This window comes from Microcaecilia unicolor, chromosome 1, assembly GCF_901765095.1.
Source record: "Microcaecilia unicolor chromosome 1, aMicUni1.1, whole genome shotgun sequence".
Taxonomy (NCBI): domain Eukaryota; kingdom Metazoa; phylum Chordata; class Amphibia; order Gymnophiona; family Siphonopidae; genus Microcaecilia; species Microcaecilia unicolor.
In genome coordinates, this window is record NC_044031.1 from 110,828,821 (window position 1) to 110,846,922 (window position 18,102).

The following is an 18,102-nucleotide window of genomic DNA, read 5'->3' on the forward strand; positions in this document are numbered from 1 at the left end:
ATACGTTTTAGAGATTGCTGGAGTGCATATAGGACTAGATTCAGTAAATGGAGATAATAGAATAGTGCTGGGATCCGTGCCCAACTTTTTGGTGCGCAGATTTACACCAACTGAAACCTGGTCTAAATCCTTGTGTGTAAATTAGGCATGAATCCCCTGAATTCTGTGATACTGCTTAAATGCCCTTGACCCGCTCATGCCCCTCCCATGGCCATCCTCCTTTTCAGTTACGTGCTATAAGATTTATGCCTGCATCTTTATAGAATAGTGTGTCACAAGATGCATGTGCAAATCCAAATTAACGCCAATAATGGATTGCTAGTGCCCAATTATTGGCACTTATTGGCTCATTACTCAATTAAATTGCACGCCCAAATTTGCACATGCAATTTTTAGCATTATATATAGAATTGGGGGGATAATGTACATATAATTTTATTGTTTGGACTATCTGTTTTATTGTTTTAACAATTGCACTTTTACCCCTGATGCAGTCTGATCGACGAAACATGGCCACGTTGAATGTAACAGTTTAGATTTATCCAAGTGCTGCAGTTATTTAATAAACTGAACTTTAATTTCTTCCATCTTGTTGCTTTGTTGATCTGCTATACCCTTGTACATTTTAGTGCAGCTCCCCAGACCCACTCCTTCAAGAGTATTTTTCATTTTTAATAAAGTGAAGATACTTACCTGTAGCAGGTATTCTCCGAGGATAACAGGCTGATTGTTCTCACATGTGGGTCGACGTCCGCGTCAGCCCAGGAAACGGAGCAAAATTTTGAAGCAAAAATAAAACGTTTTTTGCCCAGAGTCTTCTGGCGCATGAATCATGCACATGCACAGATGACTTCCCTCCCATCGCGCGAGCGTGCCCCTTAGTTAAATCAAAAAGCATACAACAAAATAGTAACAACTCCAAAGGGGAGGTGGGTAGGTTTGTGAGAACAATCAGCCTGCTGTCCTCTGAGAATACCTGCTACAGGTAAGTATCTTCACTTTCTTCGAGGACAAGCAGGCTGCTTGTTCTCACATGTGGGGTATCCCTAGCAACCAGGCTCACTCAAAACAATGAAAATTGGTCAATTGGGCCTCACAACAGCGAGGACATAACATAGATTGACCTGAAACTATAAACAACTAACTGAGCGTGCAGCCTGGAACAGAACAAAAATGGGTCTGGGGGGGTGGAGTTGGATTCTAAACTCCGAACAGCTACTGCAGCACTGACTGCCCAAACTGACTGTCATGTCAGGTATCCTGCTGAAGGCAGTAGTGAGATGTGAATGTGCGGACTGATGACCATGTTGCAGCCTTGCAACTCTCTTCAATGGATGCTGACTTTAAGTGAGCCACTGACGCAACCATGGCTCTAACATTATGAGCCGTGGCATGGCCCTCTAGAGTCAACCCAGCTTGGGCATAAGTGAAGGAAATGCAATCTGCTAGCCAATTGGAGATTGTGCATTTTCCAATGGCGACTCCCTTCCTGTTGGGATCGAAAGAAAACAAAATGGGCGGACTGTCTGAAGGGCTTTGTCCGCTCCACGTAAAAGGCCAGTGCTCTCTTGCAGTCCAAGGTATGCAAACTGCTTTTGCCAGGGTGGGTATGAGGACGGGGAAAGAATGTTGGCAAGACAATTGACTGGTTCAGATGGAACTCCGACACCACCTTCGGCAGGAACTTAGGGTGCGTGTGGAGGACTACTCTGTTGTGGTGGAACTTGATATAAGGTGCATGCACTACCAAGGCCTGAAGCTCACTAACCCTACGAGCTGAAGTAACAGCCACCAAGAAACTACCTTCCAGGTGAAGTACTTCAGATGGCAGGAATTCAGTGGCTCAAAAGGAGGTTTCATCAGCTGGGTGAGAATGACATTGAGATCCCATGACACTGGTGGAGGTTTGACAGGGGGCTTTGATAAAAGCAAACCTCTCATGAAGTGAACAACTAAAGGCTGTCCAAAGATAGGCTTACCCTCTACACGGTGATGATAAGCACTAATCGCACAAAGGTGAGCTCTTACGGAGTTGGTCTTGAGACAAGACTCTGACAAGTGTAGAAGGTATTCAAGCAGGGTCCATGTAAGACAAGAAAGAGGATCTAGGGCCTTGCTGTCACACCAGATGGCAAACCTCCTCCATTTGAAAGAGTAACACCTCTTCGTGGAAATTTTCCTGGAAGCAAGCAAGACTCAGGAGACACCCTCTGAAAGACCCAAGGAGGTGAATTCTAAGCTCTCAACATCCAGGCCTTGAAAGCCAGAGACTGGAGGTCGGGCTGCAGAAGCAACCCCTCATTCTGGGTAATGAGGGTTGGAAAACACTCCAATTGCCACGGTTCCTCGGTGGACAACTCCAGAAGAAGAGGGAACCAAATCTGACACGGCCAGAAGGGAGCACTCAGAATCATGGTTCCGCAGTCTTGCTTGAGTTTCAGCAAAGTCTTCCCTACTAGAGGTATGGGAGGATACGCATACAGGATGCCTGTTCCCCAATGCAGGAGAAAGGCATCTGAAGCTAGTCTGTCATGGGCCTGAAGCCTGGAACAGAACTGAGGGATCTTGTAATTGATCTGAGCCTTTAGAGCGTTGCAGATCGTTCTCAATTCCAGGAGATTGATCTGAAGACCTTTTTCCTGAAAGGACCAGGCTCCTTGAGTGTGAAGCCCATCTACATGAACTCCCCACCCAGGAGGGATGCATCAGTCGTCAGCATTTTTTGTGGCTGAGGTATTTGGAATGGACGTCCCAAGATCAAATTGGATCAAATCGTCCACCACTGCAGAGAGTTCTGGAAGTTGGTGGACAGTTGGATTACATCCTCTAGACTCTGATACCACTGGGAAGCTAGGGTCCATTGAGCTGATCTCATATGTAGGCATGCCATGGGAGTCACATGAACTGTGGAGGCCTTGTGCCTCAGAAGTCTCAACATCTGCCGAGCCATGATCTGTTGAGATGTTCGAACTATAGACACCAGGGACAGGAGGTTGTCTGCCCTTGCCTTGGGAAGATAAGCTCGAGCTGTCTTTGTGTTCAACAGAGCTCCAATGAATTCCAACTTTTGAACTGGAGTGAGATGGGACTTGGAGTAATTGATCACGAACCCCAGTAGTTCTAGCACCTACTTAGTTCTAGCACCTGAATAGTCATTCACATGGACTGTAGAGCACCTGCCTTTGAGGTGCTCTTCACCAGCCAATCGTCGAGATAAGGGAACACATGCACTCCCAGTCTGCGTAGCGACGCTACGACTACCGCTAGGCACTTTGTGAACACTCTGGGCGCAGACGCAAGACCAAAGGGCAGTACTGAAAGTGCTGAGTTCCCAGCCGAAATTGAAGATACTTTCTGTGAGCTGGGAGTATTGAAATGTGTATGTAAGCATCCATTAAGTCCAGAGAGCATAGCCAATCGTTTTCTTGAATCATGGGAAGAAGGGTGCCCATCCTGAACTTTTCTCGGGGAAGAAATTTGTTCAGGGCCCTTAGGTCTAGGATAGGATGCATCCCCCCTGTCTTTTTCTGCACAAGGAAGTACCTGGAATAGAATCCCAGCCCTTCTTCCCCTGGTGGAATGGGTTTGACCGCTTGGGCCTTCAGAAGGGCGGAGAGTTCCTCTGCAAGTACCTGTTTGTGCTGTGAACTGTAAGAATGAGCTCCCAGTGGGCAATTTGGAGGTTTGGATTCCAGATTGAGGGTTTATCGTCATTGGACTATTTGAAGGACTGACCGGTCGGAGGTTATGAGAGGCCACCTTTGGTGAAAAAATATCAATCTCCCCCCAACCAGACACTTTTACAGAGGCTATGCTTAACTGGAGCCAGTCAAAAGCCCGTTCCCTGCTTTTGCTGCGGAGCAGCACGGGCCTTAAACGCACACTGTTGACGAGAACGAGCGTTCTGGGGCTGAGCCTGGGAAGGCTGTCGAGAAGCAGGAGTGTACCTACATCTAGGATAGGAATAGGGAGTACTCCTCTTCCCCCCCCCCCCCAAATACCTCCTAGATGAGTAGCAGAAGACGCCCGGTGGGAGAGAGAATCCATAACATCATTATGCTTCTTGATCTGATCAACAAGATCCTCTACTTTTTCACCAAAAAGATTGTCCCCCCCAGCAAGGAACATCCGCCATTCGTTGCTGGACCAAATGATCCAGGTCAGAGACACGCAGCCATGAGAGTCTACGCATCACTATACCTTGCCTGGATGCTACATTGAAAGTGTCAAACATACCCCTGGCCAGGAATTTTCGACACACCTTCTGCTGCCTGACCACCTGGCGAAAAGGCTCGGCTTGCTTCAGGGGGAGTGCATCAACCAAGCTAGACAGTTGCCTTATCGAGTCCCGCAAGTGAATGTTCGTGAAGAGCTGGTATGATTGGACCTTGGCAGCGAGCATAGTGGCCTGATACATCTTCCTCCCAAAAGAGTCCTAGCTTCTCTGCCTGGGGGCGCCGAAGCATAGTCTCTAGTACTCCTGGCTCTCTTGAGGGCAGAATCCACTACCATAGAATTGTGAGGTAACTGAGATCTCATCAGTCCAGGTTCACCATGGATCCGATACTGGGATTCAGCTTTCTTCGGGACCACGGGGCCAGACAGAGGAGCCGACCAGTTTCACATAAGGACTTCCTTCAGTACCTTATGCAGAGGGACTGTCACAGCCTCTTTAAGTGGAGAAGAATAGTTCAGGACTTCGAGCATCTCAGTCCTGGGCTCATCCTCAACTTCCACAGGGAAGGGAATAGCCGTAGCCATTTCTCAGACAAAAGAGGAAAAGGAAAGACTCTCCGGTGGAGATAGTCTCCTCTCTGATGAAGGGGAAGGTTCAGAGGGAATCCCATAGGACTCATCAGAAGAAAAGTACCTGGGATCTTCCTCTGACTCCCACAAACGCTCCTGCTCAGTATTGGATAAGACCTATGTTAAGGTACTCTGACACTGAACCTGCCTCGACACCGAGGAACAATGTCCTTGATGGAGATGCCGAGAGGCCGATGCCTGGTCTGACTGCGGTGAAGCTGCCTCCACCGACGTCGAAGGGGAGTCGACCTGGGTGGCAGCCGACACCGATGCCGCAGGCGGCACTGTGGTCGGAGACCTCACCGCAGTAGAAGGGCCAGACACCGCTGCAGCAGACGGTACAGAAGGCGCAAGCACCCCCAACACTGAAGCTGATTGGCGTAGCAGTCCCTCCAGAAGTTCTGGAAACAAGGCCCGGATGTGCTCGTCAAGAGCCGCCATCGGAGAAGGCTGCGGGGTCGGAGGAACAGGTGGTGTCAGAATCCGTGGAGGCTCAGGAGCAGGTACCAGGCTGCTAGCAGACCGACGCATCGGCACCTCCTGTATCGAGGGGGAGCGATCCTCTCGGCGCCGACGCTTCTCAGGTGCCGAATCTCTCAATGCCCCGGAGCTCCCGGTACCGTGTGTCGAAGGAGAACGATGATGGTGCTTCTTCGCCTTTGCTCAACGCACGTCATCAAGAAACCTCAATACCGACAAGGAGGACGTGGAATGCTCACATCTCCTTGGGGCTGGGTCCGACAAAGGTCAATCCCGGGCGGCCTGCATAACAGGAGGCCTCGAGGCAGGTGGAGACCCACTCGACGCCTCACTGCTCCCAGCGCAAGTTGGTCTCTGAGCAGCCATTACCTCTCTTCCCGATGTCGATGCTCCTTTCGATGTCGACGTCGAAGGACCGGACCAAGCCCCAAAAAGCTTTTCTTGTTGGGCTTCTCGAGACGCTTGGGTCTGTTTCTTCATATGAACACACAGACTACAAGCGGCTGGGCTATGGTCGGACCCAAGGCACTGGATATACCAGGTGTGGGTATCGGTACCTGAGATGGTCCGGTTGCACCGAGTACAACGTTTGAAGCCACTGGGTGTCTTCGATGACATGGAAGGGTAAACGGCTTTGGCAAAATCAAAAGACGCGATTATGCCTGTTAAAAGAAAAAGGGGCACAAAAAAATAAGGGAATAACCCGACCGCGTGGCCTAAAGCCGGCCACGTCGAAAAATCAAAGGAAACTTTAAAAGGGGACAAAACTAAAAATACACTACGGAAATTGTTGGGTTTTTTTTAATATAATGAAATAAAGAAAAAATTAGAAGAAAAAGGCGAATAATTGCGAAGACTCTTTCCTGGGCCTGAGAGGAGCACAGAAAAAAACCTACTGCACCTCAACGTGGAGAAAAGAAAAAACTAAGGGGAACGCTGGCATGACAGGTGGGAAGTCGTCTGCACATGCGCGCTGCGCGTGATTCACGCGCCAGAAGTCTCTGGGCAAAAAACGTTTTATTTTTGCTTCAAAAATTTGCTCCATTTCCTGGGCCAACGTGAACGTCGACCCACATGTGAGAACAAGCAGCCTGCTTGTCCTCAGAGAATTTTGGATACAGTATTTGTAGGAGAAAATGGAATTAATTTGCCTGAGGCAAACTGCTCTAGCATTTGTTAATACAGCTCATTTCTAATCTTCCAGCATTTACAAGGTTGTTAACTAACAGTACCAAATAACTGTTTTAATGTGTGCTCTTTGTAAATGACCCTATTAATAACATTACCTATTTGACTGATTTTTCATAGACAAGAAAATAGAGGAATGGTTGGTTGTGTTATCAGATTTATTGGATGGGATTATAATCTGAAGAGAGTGATTTTTTTCCTCTTATTCAGTATGAGTTTATCCTTCACAAGTGATTCCAAATTGTACTTCAAATTGACTGGTTTTATATTGTTTTTATTATGTGTTCTAAATTGCCTCAGATGAAATGTTTCAGACAGGCAGTAGATAAATATTTTTTTAATAAATTAGTAATATCCATATGGTGAAACAATAATAATAACAATAAAAATGGAAATGGCAAGCCATGTTGAATTATCCATATTTTTATAGGAGCCTTAGGCAGTGTTATGCCAAGGTTGGATAAATTTATACAAAACCTTGAAATTCCTGATTTGACTTCAACAAATTTACAAAAAATAAAAAACCCAAGTTTTTCTGGGTTCAACCTATATTTTGCAGTGATATCTGAATAATTCCTAAGCTTCTGGGAGAAGCTTGAATTCTCCATTGATACCAGACAAATCTCTGTTTGTGCTCTGTGCCATGTATCATAATAATAAAAAGTCACAAAATCAAGAGATTTGAGAATAAAAGTTGCAAAAATTTAGAAAAAGAAATCAGTATTATTGGTCATCATCAGGGCACCATATGCAATACCATAAGGACTCTGAAGAAATCTGGACTGTTTAAAACTGGAACAATTTATAATAGTACAACTATAGAAGGCAGCAGTTTTGGGAACCCCATACATTATCAGGTGTCATCTTCGAATCTCAAGCTATTAGGTAGGGCTGAAATCATGATGAATAGAACTGGCCAACACTGGGTGAGACCACACTATTTGTGAACTATAGATAATAATATTATACACTACAATAGATCTGCGTTGATTTAACTTTGTTTGTTAAAGGTGGCCCCCGGTACTGTTGGTTCATGTACACTATAGTCATTGAGATGCATGAATGCAAGTCTTATTTTTAATGTCTTTCCCATGTGGGCAACTGTAGGGTCTTGTGATTGTTTTTGACATAATTTCCATTATAGTTTCCTGCAGAATATTGTTCTATTTTCTCTTATATTTCTCTCCTTATATTTTTTGTTATCAGGCAGGTGGTTGCCGGAAGGTTGGAACTGAGCTGTACTAACCGTATGCAGACACTAAAACCTAATGAGTCTATAGTATTTAAATCCAGTGTAACTGCACTGTTTCTTCACTGACCTGATGAAAGCTTGTCAAAGATATCTTTTTATTGGACTAACTTAGTTTTATCACCTACAACTTGACCACTTTTTCCACATATCCAGGTGTACTAACATGGCAATCACAATCCTCTTCAGCTAAGATTTAGTGCTAAATAAACAACAACAACAGTTCATGTATTTGGGCTGCAAAAGCCTAATAGAGAGGTACAGTATAGGGAGAGAAGTACTTCCGTGCATGAAAGACATGGAGGTGATCATATCTGATCAGTGCAATTTTTCTAGCAAAAAAGGTGCCGGTACTCAAAAGCCAGGCCACCCTTCAAGGGTGGGGTGATCACTGAGGATGAAAGTGAAAGTGGATAAACTCAAGAATAATCTTAAGGAAATATTTCTTAACGGAAAGGGAGATGGAATGGCGTCTCAGCAGAGGTGGTGAACATGAGGACTGGATTTGAATTCAAGAAAGCATGGGACAAGCATAGAGGATCTTGAAAGCATTGAAGAGCTTGGACAAACTTGATGGGCTTATATGGTCTTTATCTGCTGTTATTTTCTTTCTGTGCTAATGACAACAAAGGGGACGAGTGGAGGTGGAGTATACTGAAACATAAGTAGTTGAGGTAGGTAAAAAGAAGGCAACTAATTTGAAGAAAAATATGTAAGTGCAATCAGAGAAGATGTGTGCAACTGATTTCAGAATACACGTGGTAAGCCCGACCTGCTGCAGCACATGCAGTCAATGTTAATCTGTGAGTGTATCACTAGCTAGTTATTCACCTCACCCATTTATGGCTGGAAAAAAGGGCCAGGCTTTCACTTACTTCCCTGAAGTAAAAATAGTCTTACATTTGTCAGAATCCTTCTGGAAGTGAGTTCCTGTGTTTAGGGGTTGCTCCTGAGGTGGTCTGCTAGTGATGTCATATTGTTCAATGTCATTTGGAGACAGCATGGTTAGGACAATCCATAGGAAGGAGATTCTGTACTTCAAGCACTTTAGCCCATTTCCTCTAAGGGGTTTGAAAATCATATAAGGTTTTAAATTTAGACCTGCAGTGTATGGATAACCAGTAGTTTTTGTAGGAATGGTGTGAAGTGATCACATCGCAAATCATGCTGAGACATTCGGAATTAGTATGAACCCTTTGTGGCAAGAACAATGCACAGTGAATTACAATTATTCAGTCTTGATACTATCATACCATGGCCTACTGTGACAAACTTGCCTTCCTGCTATATGGAGAGAGACTGTCATTTTGCCTTCTTTTCTATTGTCCCGTTACACTGGAACACCCTGCCCCCTGATATCTGCTCTGAGCAATCTTATTCTAAAATGTAGAACTCTACTGAAGAAACATCTTTTCACCCAAGCATTCCCTGTTCACGCTGGGACCCGGCGTTCTCAATTTCTGTTTTCTTTCCTCCCTCTGTTTTATGATTCTGTTTAGTTATCTATCCTTGCTATATCTGTCCTACTGATTTTGTACTTCTTTTCAAATTGTTTTTAAATTATTTTAATTGTAAACTGCTTTGATTTTGCCTGAAAGGTGATATATCTAATTTTAAATAAACAAATATAAACATAACTGTTAGACACAGAAGCAGCACCTGATGGTTGCTTGCATTTGAGGAACATTAACCTCATCATTAAATGTACAGATAGTTACACCAGGTGTAAATTAAGAGCAAATGAGGAAATACTCCTAGAATAACATCACTCAAAGGTAGTGATTTTAGAAGGGTCAGGCATCATTTATTGTTGAAAAAGATTTATTTTCCTAGATTAAAGGCCCAGTTTACTATGTCGCACTAGTGTTTTTAGCATGCGCTAACACTAGAGACACCCATATGTTCTTATGGGTGTCTCTACAATTAGCGTGCACTAACAATGATAAAAGCACCTACACGCGGCTTAGTAAACAGGGCCCTAGATTTTCCTCCTTGGTTCCCAAAATATCGTGGGTGAAAGTTATTGATGATATTTCCTTTTTTATATTGATATTTCCCCATAAGCTTTGTCTTGTTTTGTTCCAAGTTGTTTCTTTGGATGTTAATTTAAAATTGTTATAAATAAAACATGAAAAGAAGCAGATTTACATGTGTAAATGGACATGCTTAGGAAAATATCAAGTTTAAAAAAGTAGCTACTTATGCATATATACAAGCAACATATAGAAATGTGGAGGGGGTGTGTTACATAAGTATTGCCACACTGGGACAGACCGAAGGTCCATCAAGCCCAGCATCTTGTTTCCAACAGTGGCCAATCCAGGTCTCAAGTACCTGGCAAGATCCCCCAAAAAGTACAATATGTTTTATGTTGCTTATCCTGGAAATAAGCAATGGATTGTCCCCAAGTCCATTTTAATAATGGTCTATGGACTTTTCCTTTGGGAATCCATCCAAACCTTTTTTAAACCCCGCTAAGCTAACTGCAGAGTTTAATTACACATTGAGTGAAGAAATATTTTCTCCAATTCGTTTTAAATTTACTACTTTGTAGCTTCATTGCATGCCCCCTAGTCCTAGTATTTTTGGAAAGAGCAAACAAGTGATTCACGTCTACCCATTCCAATCCACTCATTATTGTATAGACCTCTATCATATCTCCCCTTAGCTGAAGAGCCCTAGCCGCTTTAGCCTTTCCTCATAGGGAAGTCGTCCCATCCCCTTTATCATTTTCGTCACCCTTCTCTGCAGCCTTTCCAATTCCACCACATCCCCCCTGAGACACGACGACCAGAATTGAACACAATATTCGAAGTGCGGTCGCACCATGAAGCAATACAAAGGCATTATAACATCCTCATTTTTGTTTTCCATTCCTCTCCCAATAGTACCTAACATTCTATCCACGTTCTTAACCACCACAGCACACCGAACAGAAGGTTTCAACGCATCAACGATGACGGCACCCAGATCCATTTCTTGGCCAGTGACTCCTAACGTGGAACCTTGCATGTAGCTATAATTCAGGTTCCTCTTTCCCACATGCATCATTTTGCACCTGCCCACATCAAACATCATCTGCCATTTAGACGCCCAGTCTCATAAGGTCCTCTTGTAATTTTTCACAATCCTCCTGCGATTTAGTGACTTTGAATAACTTTGTGTCGTCAGCAAATTTAATTACCTTACTAGTTACTCCCATTCCCTGTGTTATCCACACCCGTCCCACCCCTTCCTCCCCAACTCCCCCTCCAACCAAAGTGACCATCTATATATCGGACTAGGAGGTAAGAAGCAACAACATCTCCCCAGGCTCCCCACCCTCAGCGGAAAAGTATAAAGCTTACATTCTATAAACTTGGGTATTATAAGCCCCCTCATTAGGGAAACAAATGTCTGATTGCAAGAGTCTAGCCGTTCTGTTACCAAACCAGGAAAGTTGCTCAACATTAAGTCTGGAAAATAAAACAACAAGGCAGACCTTGTAAAAAAAACATAGTTTTTATTAATAGATTAAAATCTCCCAGAAATTTAACATAAAATGCCCGACATGGCCATGTTTCACCAGCATAAAATGGCTGCGTCAGGGGCAGTGGGTCACTATAAATGAAAATAAAATCATTCAGTACCTAATAACAAAATCCTTTAAGAGCATAATTATAAATAAATAAACTATAAAAACACAAGAGGAAATCTTAGAAGAACTCTTAATGACAGCACCATACTAAAAAACCCAATGTCTAGGTGCTAAAACAATATGCTACTACTACTACTTATCATTTTCATAGCGCTAATAGACATACGCAGCGCTGTACACTTGAACATGAAGAGACAGTCCCTGCTCGACAGAGCTTACAATCTAATTAGACAGACAAACAGGACAAACAAAGGTAAAACAATAAAACAACCAGAGAGGCTTACCCAGCTGATATAAAATTCCAAAAATAGCCTGCCCCCTCCCCCCCAGCCGACTAGGTGGCCAGATTTCCAGAGGGCAACTGAGGCAGCCAGCACCTCTGGAGAAACGGGGGACACCACAAGTCCTACAGGGGAAGACAGAGCCACTGCGGCTGCTGCTGTAGGGGACATCTTCTCAGCAGTTGCTGGTGCTGTGTGTGGGGGCTGAGGTGCCTCACAGAGAGAAAGGGGGGAAGGCAATGTAGGCATGGTGCCTTTCAGTACTAGACTGCTGGGGTTGTGTGATGGGGTGTAGGGTCGGTGTGTGGTGTTGTAATACATAAATATCATATACTTTCACAAAAAAATTGGTCTGAATAAGTCTTCCCCTGGCTCAAACCCCCAGCTGGTGTACATTCTGCTCTTCTCTGTGGGTGGGGAATGAAGGGGCAGGTTCCTCGTCATCTTGGTCCTGGGCCTGCTGCTGTGGTTGCTGTGACTGTGGTTCTTCAGGGAGGGCCTGGTCTCTGTGCTGGGCCAGGTTATGGACCATGCAGCAGGCCATGAAGATCTTGGCGACCTTTTCAAGGCTATAGAGGAGCCCCCCTCCACACCAATCGAGACATTGGAATCTGTTCTTGAGTTGTCCGAAGGTGCGCACTATGATGCTGCATGTGGTCCGATGTCTGCTGTTGTAGTCCTCTTCCTCCATGTTTTGGGGGTCCACTAGTGGGGTCATGAGCCAGGTCTACTGTGGATATTCTCTGTCACCTGTAGGGGGAAGCAGAATGAGAGACATGGGTGTGTATTTGCTGGTCTGGGTACTGTAGAGTTGATGTGGGAATAGTGGAATGTGGAGACACCTGGAGAGAGGCAGTGAAGGTTTGTGGGAGGAGGGGGTATAGGGTTGGCTGATCCCTGCTGCACATACCTAGGAGTCAGCCACCAGTGATCTCCCCTTGGTAAACCTGCAGTAGATACCAGAATGCTCTGTATATAGGCGTAATAGATTGAACTGGGGTATCAGGAACACATGTCCACAGTCCCCCCCCCCCCTGGGCATCACACACAACTTGTATATCCATTCAGTGGAATGCTTTTCTATTCCTACAGGTGGCCTCTTGTGCCGGGGGCGGGGGAGGGTATCTGAGTGTTATGTGTGTTCAGTCTATGATGCTTATGACTGAGGGGAAGTGAGCTATGCTATAGAACTGTGCCCTGTTGTTCTGCAGGGCCTAGGGGAGTAGTGGGAAAAGATATGTACTCTGAGGTGTGGGTAAGGAAGGCATCAAGGAACTGGATGAGACAATTGGAAATGGCAGGCTGGGTCAGGCTTGCATTCACAACTAGGATAGACTGATAGCTACTAGTGGCTAGAAAAGCGAAGGAGGCGATGACCTTCAGGTGGACAGGGATAGGATTGTTCCAACGGGTCCTGGCCTGTTGGAGGGGTTGGAGCTGGTCACACAGGTGCTGAATGGTAGCCCTGTCAAACCGGTACCTGGGCATTGGTGAGTTCCAGGAAACTGGAGCGGAGCCTAAATATCTGAAGACGGGGTATCTCCTGTGGGGTGTCTCCTCCAAACACTCTTCCACCTCCATCAAACTGTGCGCCAACAGTGCATACAGTTTTCAGCCATTACCAAACACCACAGGTACAACTGACTTATCCCAAACTAAGGACTGTGCACACCTCCATCTACTGCACCTAGTGAATGTAGTGAGTCCCTCCACCAATAGACACGTACAGCACTCACTCTCCCACCACCAGCAAACAATCCTGACATACAGACACAGCAGCAATCACTCAGCCTCCCAAACCCAGCACTGAATCTTCACACACAGCTGCAACACAAATCACTCATTCTCCTCCTACCAACAAATAGTCCTTGCACACACACAGCTGCAGCACAAGCAGAGAGACAAACTGGAACTGGACAGACAGAGGAACACTGAAAGACAGAGCACAACAGGTAAAGGGGTTTAATGGGCGGGGGAGAGGGGAAGGGATGTGTGTGGCTGGAGGAGCTAGCAAGTATAGGTGAGGCTAGGGTTACCATTCGTCCAGATTTCCCCGGACATGTCCTCTTTTTGAGGGTATGTCCGGGGCGTCCGGCGGGTTTTGCCCGCACGCACGTTTTGTCCGGATTTCTGGACAAACGTGCGTGCGGGAGGTCATCCGTGCGGTTGCGCGATCCATCAGCACCATGGGTCTCCCCTCCCCTTCCTTACCATCTTCTCTGGTGGTCTAGTAACGTCTTCAGGGCAGGAAAGAGCCCCCTCTTTCCTGCCCGGAGCGCTGCCTTGCCCATCCTCCTTCTCGGTCTCGGCTGGGGATTCAAAATGGCCGCCGAGAGTTGAAGTCTCACGAGGCCGCTTCAACTCTTGGCGGCCATTTTGAACCCCCAGCCGAGACCGAGAAGGATGTAGGCAAGGGCAGGCAGTGCTCCGGGCAGGAAAGAGGGGGCCCTTTCCTGCCCCGAAGACATCACTAGACCACCAGGGAAGATAGACCACCAGGGAAGATGGTAAGGAAGGGGAGGGGAGCATGTGATGGGGTGGGGCGGGGAGGGGACTATGTGATGGGGGAGGGGAAAGGGGAGCGGAATGAGGATCAGAAAGGGGCGTGGCAGGGGGCGTGGCGGGGGCAGGCGGGGGGCGTGACATGTGTCCTCTTTTTCAGAGGACACAAAATGGTAACCCTAGGTGAGGCTCTCCCCGGTCTTGCCTGCCTGCCTCCACGGCTCCAGGCCTCCTGCATTCAAAGCAGCAGTCGCAGATCACCTCTCTTCTGGCCTTCCCTCCCGTGTCCCGCCCTTGTGTGATGTAACTTCCGGTTTCTGCGAGGGCGGGACACAGGGAGGGAAGGCCCAAAGGGAGGTGATCTGTGACTGCCACTTTGAATGCAGGGGTCCCGGAGCCGAGGAGGCAGGCAGGTGAGACCGGGAACTGCGGTGTCGGCGGCCTGACCCCTGCGCCAGGCCCCCCTTGGAGGCCCAGGCCCGGGGAATTTTGCCCCCCCTCTCGGTGGCCCTGCGGAGAATGTGGTAATGACAGTTAGCGAATCTGGGTTTAAAAAAGGTTTGGACAAGTTCCTGGAGGAAAAGTCCATAGTCTGTTATTGAGATGGACATGGGGGAAGCCACTGCTTGCCCTGGGATTGGAAGCATGGAATGTTGCTACTAATTGGGTTTCTGCCAGGTACTTGTGACCTGGATTGGCCACTGTTGGAAGCAGAATACTGGGCTTCATGGACCATTGGTCTGACCCAGTATGACTATTCTTATGTGTGGAAAATAGCTGTGTATCACCTGGTGACATGCATGTATTAATGTGTTCTCACTGTATTATTTTTCTGTTGTATTTGCTAAGTGCCCCACTGTAAGGGCTGGTTGTTGATATCAGGGGCGTAGCCAGACAGCAGATTTTGGGTAGGCCTAGGCAAGAAGTGGGTGGGCACCAAATGTTCTCTCCCCCACACCCACACCAAAAAAATATCTCAGCTGGTGGGAAAATGCTTCTCTACAGTCTCCACCTTGGTAGTCTGCAGCAGGCATGCGCTGAAAACTCAGCATGCGAAGGTGCCAGTATTGTGGAGAGCAGCATTTTCATTACCATGTGCTACTGTTGGATGGGCCTGAGCCCTAAGTGGGTGGGCCCTGGCCCACCCAGGCCCACCTGTGGCTACGCCACTGGTTGATATGTTTTGTTAAAATTGTAATAAAAAGTTTGAATTAAAAAAATGATTAGTACTCTTATTGGCTTGATTGGTTTACCAAAAATAAATTTGAAAACATGAATAAAAAATAAATTGAATAATGACCGAGAATCTTGGAGTGCTGCTTTCAACTTGCACTGATTCCATTTGCTAAGGTAAAAACAAATCTACCACTGAGCAGCAGATGTGTTTGTTGCATTTTGTGATGCTTCTTGCCATTCATATAGCACTGGCATAGCTGACTTATGCCACCTTATGGTTTCTCATGTTGCTTTTTAGTAGATACCTCTGAATGCAGGTCTGACTTTTCTTCAGCTGGTTGACTAAAACGCTTTACATTGCCCTACTATATGGCACAACTTATAACTCATTTTGTATATTCAGGTTAAAGCTAGAATATTTCATGGATTCTTACTCATGTCTAGTTTTTCTGTTTGTTTTTCAGGCCAAAGAGCTTCCAACTTACAAAGATAATGATTTCATTAATGATGGCCAAAAGATTTACATTGATGAAAACAACAAAAAGATGTTCCTTGAGAAACTTAAAAAAGATGTTGAGGTAAGAGTTCCTGAGAGGTGAAATGAATGGTAACCCTCATGTCTAGGGGGGAAGGGAATTGTTTGGAGTGGGTTGTTTTTTAAGTTTGGGTTTTTTGCTGTTGCTGATTGTGTGAGTTTCCTGGGTTTTTTTTTTAATTGTGGAAATATGTACAACATTGTGCTATGACTCACCTGTCCTTTCAGGTGATCATCTGCTGTCATTTGCTGACCTGTAGGTGTAAGCGTTTGAAAGTTCACTGAGGGCAGATTGAAGAGGGATGAAAATCTGTTAAGCAGTATTTGCACCAGTCTCCCACTCTTCCATAACTCCTATACTGACAGTATAATGGCTCATTTTATTTTCAGGTTTTGGAGAAAAAGAAAGCATTTGATTTTGTTTTCTGAGCTGTTAGTGTGTTGTGTACAGGGAAGGCCCAGCAATAATGACCATGAGATGACATTCTTATCAGGCAACCTGTCAACCATGATAGTATTTTTAAATGTGTACTTCTCCTACTCACCTACAAATGCACTCGATCTGCAGCCCCTCCTTACCTCTCTACCCTCATCTCCCCTTACGTCCCTACCCGTAACCTCCACTCTCAAGACAAATCCCTCCTTTCAGTACCCTTCTCCACCACCGCCAACTCTAGGCTTCGCCTCACCCTACCCCTTGCTTGAAACAAACTCCCTGAGCCCATACGCCGGGCCCCCTCCCTACCCATCTTCAAATCATTGCTCAAAGCCCATCTCTTCAATGTCGCCTTCGGCACCTAATCACTACACCTCTTCTCAGGAAATCTCAACTACCCCAACTTGACATTTTGTCCTTTAGATTGTAAGCTCTTCTGAGCAGGGACCGTCCTTATTTGTTAATTTGTACAGCGCTGCGTAACCCTAGTAGCGCTCTAGAAATGTTAAGTAGTAGTAGTAGTACTTGTAATTAACACAGTTTATGCAGATAAACAAAAGGAGCAACAATTAAGACCAATGTGCCACCTTGATTTTCAGGCATTGTCACTGGATTAACATTGAAATATTACCTTTCCCATCATATTCTTGCATGTTGTTACCTTGGATTTATATATTTATTTATTTGCAGTGCCTTGATATATTGCTCATGATCAATGAAGACCCTCAAGCAAGTTACAAGTCAATGAAAATCACATGCACTGTTTAAAAACACATAAAGCTACCAAATAAACCATCCCATTACCCACCCCGCATCCGCATTCTCCCCATAGACCCCCCCACCACCACCATGAAAGCCTGTATGCAATATGTAAACTGCTTTGGTTGTACCACAGAAAGGTGGTATAATAAAGAATATAACCAAAAATAAATAAATAAAAACATGGAAACTGAAAATAAATCAAAATTAAAATGAGAGCCTAAGACAGACCAGACAAGCCTAATCCAGATGCTGCAGATTGACAGACTGGATGGGCCATTTGGCTTTTATCTGCCCTTATGTTTCTAAAGGAAGGGAAGAGCTGTGCAGAGCACTCAAGGGAGGTGTTTAAGGTAGATCCGTTAAGCAAGAGTTTGTCCTTTCAAAAAAAAAAAAAAATCCTTAAAAGAGGGTATACCTCAAAACTTTGAGCATAGTGGAGGAGTGGCCTAGTGGTTAGAGCACCGGTCTTGCAATCCCGAGGTGGCTGGTTCAAATCCCATTGCTGCTCCTTGTGATCTTGGAGAAGTCGACTGATAGCACTATAGAAATGATTTGTTGTAGTAGTAGTAAGTTACTTAACCCTCCATTGCCTCAGGTACAAACTTAGATTGTGAGCCCTCCTGGGACAGAGAACTATCCAGTCTACCTGAATGGAACTCATCTTGAGCTACTACTGAAAAAGGTGTGAGCAAAATCTAAATAAATAAATATATATAGAGATTTTTACTCCATGCACACTAAATTTTTGCCATGCCAACACTTTTGCCTTGTTTTACAAAATGTTAAGAAAAGTGGGACAGTTCCCCAACAGAATCCTTACTATTGATGTATACAGGGGTTCACTGTAAAGCTTAAGTGTTTTTCTGGTCTGCTGGCTACAGAGCATCTGCAGTATCTCGTTGAAGTGCTCAGAGGGTTCTCTCCATTCTCCCCACAGCTCACAATTCACTGGCATTAGGCTCTGTACAGCCGTAGGGAGAAAAGGTGACATGGAAGTCATTAGCAAATTCTGAATGAAAGGTGCCAGAATGCACCAAATATGTAGCAATA

General features: G+C 45.4%; 1 protein-coding gene across 1 annotated transcript in view; it reads left to right on the plus strand.

Moving 5' to 3' along the window:
- The window catches only part of PIP4K2A (phosphatidylinositol-5-phosphate 4-kinase type 2 alpha), a 497,878-nt gene that overhangs the window by 456,146 nt on the left and 23,630 nt on the right, over positions 1-18,102 (plus strand). The window contains exon 7 of the mRNA XM_030199347.1: positions 15,784-15,897. Within this exon, the coding sequence (XP_030055207.1) occupies positions 15,784-15,897 (114 nt within the window). The remainder of the gene's footprint in view (positions 1-15,783; positions 15,898-18,102) is intronic.